Source organism: Hevea brasiliensis, chromosome 6, assembly GCF_030052815.1.
Source record: "Hevea brasiliensis isolate MT/VB/25A 57/8 chromosome 6, ASM3005281v1, whole genome shotgun sequence".
Classification (NCBI taxonomy): Eukaryota; Viridiplantae; Streptophyta; class Magnoliopsida; order Malpighiales; family Euphorbiaceae; genus Hevea; species Hevea brasiliensis.
This window is the reverse complement of record NC_079498.1, coordinates 27,690,253-27,695,750: the sequence shown is the minus strand read 5'-3', so window position 1 is coordinate 27,695,750 and position 5,498 is coordinate 27,690,253. Positions and strand designations below refer to the sequence as shown.

The 5,498-nt window shown below is 32.6% G+C and overlaps 1 protein-coding gene across 1 annotated transcript; it reads left to right on the top strand.

Moving 5' to 3' along the window:
- The first annotated feature begins 374 nt into the window (after positions 1-374).
- On the top strand, positions 375-4,708 carry LOC131180798 (disease resistance protein RPV1-like). The gene is made up of 5 exons (XM_058148521.1): positions 375-994; positions 1,111-2,212; positions 2,312-2,611; positions 2,700-3,560; positions 3,795-4,708. Exons 1-5 carry the CDS (start codon positions 483-485, stop codon positions 4,593-4,595), a joined length of 3,576 nt encoding a protein of 1,191 aa, XP_058004504.1. The 5' UTR covers positions 375-482; the 3' UTR covers positions 4,596-4,708.
- Positions 4,709-5,498: the final 790 nt, after the last annotated feature.

Sequence of the window (5,498 nt, the reverse complement as noted above, 5' to 3'; positions counted from 1 at the left end):
ATTTTGTATGTATTTTTATTAATTTGTAGTTAAATATTAGGGATAAGATTACATTAATCAAATTAATAAATATTATAATATAATAAAATTTTAATTTATTAATATTACTTAATATTAACCAAACCCATTATTTTCCTCGCAAATAAAATTCTCAAAATTTAACAAAAGAAGATTGCATTTTATATAATTATGGAAACAAATTATTTTACACTGTGAGTGAAATTACATGGAAGTTTCCACAGAACAGTTGGAAATTATGAAATTATGAAATTATTATTATTATTATTATTATTATTCCAATTGAAATTCAAGTCTTCAGTCTTCACCATCGGACAAGGGCCACATACACAGGCACATTTTGCACTCAATTTTTATGCCACCGAACTAATCAAAAGTCTTCGTCTTCGCTTCTCCATGACCGTAACTCAAGTTTTTCATTAGAAAAGAGTCGGAGCCATTCTCTTGTTATCAGTTAACAGATTATGGCTTCTTCTTCTTCTTCTTCCTCTTCTTCTTCCTCTTCTTCTTCAATCAATCCTCAATGGAAGAAGCATGATGTGTTTATAAGTTTTAGAGGTGCAGACATCCGTGATGGTTTTCTCAGTCATCTGTACGAAGCTTTGCATCGAAAACAAATCTTCACCTTCAAGGATGAAAACCTTGACAGAGGAGAAGAGATCTCACCAGCCCTCTTGAAAACAATTGAAAACTCACTGCTTTCCTTAGTCATTTTCTCAGAAAACTATGCCTTTTCTCCATGGTGTTTGGATGAGCTTGTGAAGATTCTTGAATGCCAGGAAACAACAGGACAAATAGTATTACCAGTTTTTTACGGAGTAGATCCCTCAGACGTTCAAGACTTGACAGGAAGATTTGGTAATGCCCTTGCTCAACATAAAGAAAAATTCAAAGACTGTTTAGAAAAGGTGGAGAGTTGGAGCCGTGCTTTGAAGGGAACGGCCAACATTTCAGGGTGGGATTCAAGAATTATTAAGTAAGACACTTATTTTCAATGTCCTTTTTTACTTATATCACTGATTTTTCTGTTGTCACTTTATTTCTTTGTGCTTCATTGTGAATTACTATTGTTTGGTCTTTATTTGTGATCAGGCCTGAATCTAAACTAATTGACGAAATTGTCAATGATGTTCGCAAGAAAATAAATCACTCGTTTCTAAGTGTTTACGATAATGATGGCCTTTTTGGAATCGATTCTCGTGTGAAGGAAGTTGAATCATTGTTATGTCTTGAATCTGAAGATGTGCGTATGGTAGGAATTTGGGGAATGCCTGGCATAGGTAAGACAACTATTGCAGACAAAGTATTTAATAAAATTGCGAACAAATTTCAGAGTCAATGCTTTATTGCAAATGTCCGAGAAGAGTTAGAAAAGCGCACTCCAGTTCAGTTACGACATGAAATCCTTGGCAAATTGTTAGGAGGAGAAAATCTTGATGTAGGCACACCATGTACATTGCGTCATTCAACTAAAAGAAGACTTCAAAATACAAAAGCTCTTATTGTTCTTGATGATGTGTATGGTTACTTACACCTAAAAGAGTTAGTAGAAGGGTGGAATTTGTGTGGTCCAGGAAGTAGAATCATTGTAACAAGCAAAGATAAGCAAGTGCTGGAAATTGTGGGCTGCGAGAAATATATTTATAAGGTTGAGAAATTAAATGATTGTGAATCTCTTCAACTCTTTAGCTTGCATGCCTTCAAACAAACTCAACCCACAAATGGATACATGAGGCAGCTATCAGAAAGAGTGATAAGTTATACTCAAGGAGTTCCATTAGCCCTCAAGGTTTTAGGTTGCAGCCTTTATGGTAAGGGTGTGAAAGAATGGGAAAGTGAGTTGAAAAAACTTGACACTATTCCCAATAAGGAAATTCAGGGCATTCTGAGAAGAAGTTATGATGGACTAGAAGATAATGAAAAGAGTATATTTCTGGATATTGCATGTTTTTTTAAAGGGGAAAATAAAGATCGAGTAAAAGATATATTAGATTGCTGCGGTTTTTTTGCAGAAAGTGGAATACGTAGTCTGCTTGATAAGTCTCTGGTAACTATTTCCAAAGAGAAATTAGGGATGCATGACCTGCTACAACAAATGGGTAAGGATATTGTTTGCAAGGAAAATAAAAATCCTAGAAAGCGTAGCAGGTTGTGGAATGCCGAGGATATATATTACATACTGAAAACAGACAAAGTAAGAAAATGCATTGATTTTTTTCTTTTTTTTTTTTAAATAAGAAATGTAGTTTTGCATGTTTTATGCTCATTTTCTTTGCTTAATTTTCTTTATCAGGGGGCTGAAAGTGTTGAAGCCATATCACTGGATTTGTCCAAAATTAGAAACATAGAACTATGTCCTTCTGCCTTTGAGAAATTTTATAAGCTTAGATTGCTCAAATTTTACAATCCTGGCTCTAAGGAAATGAAGTTACATCTTCCTAAAGGCCTGAATTTTCTTCCAAATGAGCTGAGGTTTCTCTACTGGGATCAATACCCTTTGAAATCATTGCCATCGACATTTTGCCCTGAGAATCTTGTTGAATTGCACATGCATAGTAGCCAACTCGAACAACTTTGGAACGAAGATGCTCCGGTATGCTTGAGCATGATTCCTTATGAAATTATCTGTTGAAACTTGAGTATATTGAAACTTATTCTTAACCTTTTCTTTGTCATTGCAGTGTCTTAAAAACTTGAAATTTGTGGACCTCAGCAACTCGAAACAATTGATCAGAATTCCAGACATGTCGCAATTCCCAGAACTTGAGGTTATAATTTTGAGAGGCTGTATGAGTTTGGTTGATTTTTCTTGGTCTTCTAAGTACCAAAGCAAGATTACAGATCTACATTTTGGAAAATGCTCAAAGATAGTAAGTCTTCCAAACAGTATGTGCAATCCGAAATTTCTAAAGCAGCTAGACTTCACAGATTGTGTGAATCTCCATGGATTGCCAGAGAACTTGGGGGACCTGGAATCTCTTGAATACCTGATAGCCACTAGAAGTGGTATAAAAAGACTACCATCTTCTATCAATCAGTTGAAGAAATTGTACTTCTTGATCTGTGATGGATGTGAAGGTTTGATATTGCCTCATTTCACCGGTTTGGCCAGTCTTTTTCATCTTTCTTTTGACGTTTGTGGTATATCAGAAATTCCCGGTAATCTTGGTTCTTTAAGGTCATTGGCACATTTATATTTACGTGGAAATAATTTCAGAAGCATACCTACAAGCATCAAGCAATGTTCTAAGTTGACAACACTTGTTTTAAGTGATTGCAAGAGGCTTCAATTTTTGCCAGAGCTTCCATCAGCTCTACAATGGTTAGATGCAATAAACTGCATATCTCTGGAATTTATATCGAGATCATTCAAACAAGGATATATGAATTCCTGGTTTTTGATGGATCTTAGCAAATGCATTAAATTGGATCAGAGTGCATGCAGTCAATTGATGGAATGTCTACTGCTGAAACTTCAAAGCATTGGACAACCAGAGGAACAGTATCTGTTCAATGAGCATTATCAATATCCGGGCAAAAAGGTTTATCCCTTTCCCTGTAGTGGTATACAAGTGCACTATTTGATTTAGATTATGAATCCAAAAATAATATCAAATTAATTTTATGAGTTTAGTTTGATTTACCTTTAAATTATTTGGTTTGATTTGAAAATTAAAAAGTAAAAAACTTTTGGTTTATAATTTATTTTATTCCGTTTTAAGACATGAGAACCAGATTGTTAATATATATATATATATATAATTTTTTTTTAACAGGCTGATGCAACGCTGCATGATTGCCTAGAATGTTTATGCATCCCGGGAAGTGAATTGCCAGAATGGATGATGTACAAAAATGATAGTGGATCTTCATTGTCATTCTCTCTCACAACATCTGATCCTCATTCCCATTCTCCTGACTTCATTAAGATTGCTTTTGGTGTTCTAGTTGCACCCAAAGCTAATCATTCTCGTAATTTCATCGAGACTGGTATTTCTATTTCATGCAGATGCAACTTCATAACTGACTCTGGAGATAGCCTCGAAATGCATTCTTTTTGCAGACTGATCAAAAGACATCACATTTCTCTTTGGTATTCCAACATTCATTTACATTCTAGGAAATTTCGTATCAGGGAGGCTTCATTTCAATTCTCGATCAATTACTCATTCAACAGATTACACTTGAGTGAAGCCCATAAGTGTAAAGTCTACAAGTGTGGAGTCCATCTTATATTTGATCATAACTTGGACGATGATGATAATGGAAAAAGATGGTCAGAGATGGTATTTCATGATAGGACCATGTCGGAGGGATTGTTCTTTACTCCTATTGTTGAGTATGAACATGACGAACAATATCCCCTTCAAGGATTGAAAGAGAAGCAAGAGTTTAAATGTTTCGATTTAAATTTCTCACTATCTTTTTTGTTCACATTAGTTATATGCCTGGCTACTGCTTCAGATCAAACCAAAGCCCAACCGACCCTGATGGTCTTTACTTTGATGCTCATACATGTGTGCTTGAAGTTGCTTTCCTTCAACTCTTCTCTATCTCTTCACGGAATTTACAGCTAATTACTTGGTATTGTAGAAATTCTATTTTTGTTAATTAATGTCATTATTAATTAACAAAAATTTTATTTATAAGTTGAGAGGTGCATTTATAAATTACAACACTATTAAGCTAAGTATGCCATTGTTAGAAGTATTTTATTTATTTTATTGGTTGTAGAGCAGAGATTTTCCAATTGTTGAACATCCTATGGTACTAGAGAATAAGAAAAGCTTTTCCAATTCAATTGCAGAATTATACCTGTAAAACTGAGGGAGAAAAAAAAAAATTTATAATGAAAAGCTTGTTCAAGTTATTGAGATTGTATGAAGATTTATAAATTTTGGAGGGCCCATGCTTACACTTTTCAGAAAAAAAAATTATGTAAAATATGTGGATGAAAACGTAATTTTCAAAATTTGGGAAGTTGAACTTGAAAAATGGCTTATAAAAGTATAAGCCATTTGACATATATTTATTAGCCAAATTTAAGTGGTAATTTTTTTTTAATTTTTCACAGTTATGGCAATTTTTTTATTTTTTTTCCCGTATAATTTGAACTTCATTTTAAATGTTAATTATTTCTATAGCCCAAAATAAAAATTGAAGAAATTAAATTGTTAAAATTGTGCTGAACAAATTTAATTTTGAGATATAAAAATTATTAATCTTGGTATAGTGTGCCAGTAATTAGTTGAATTCTCACGCTATGCGAGAAAAATTATTAAAATTATATTATTAAATTATTTAATAAATATTTTAATAATATAATAATTTTTATCTTATATTTTAATGAATATATATATATATATATATATATATTTATTTATTTATAATTTAATGAATAAATATTATTAAAATTAAATATAAAACAGAATCAGACATAAAAAAAATATAGATATTTTCGTTAAATAGGACATATGGTA

Excerpts from the sequence above, each read along its gene's own strand:
- LOC131180798 (XM_058148521.1), top strand. The coding sequence starts at position 483 with ATGGCTTCTTCTTCTTCTTCTTCCTCTTCTTCTTCCTCTTCTTCTTCA. Across the intron at positions 2,213-2,311 it reads ACATACTGAAAACAGACAAA|GGGGCTGAAAGTGTTGAAGC; the intron begins GTAAGAAAATGC and ends TTTCTTTATCAG. Across the intron at positions 2,612-2,699 it reads TTTGGAACGAAGATGCTCCG|TGTCTTAAAAACTTGAAATT; the intron begins GTATGCTTGAGC and ends TTGTCATTGCAG.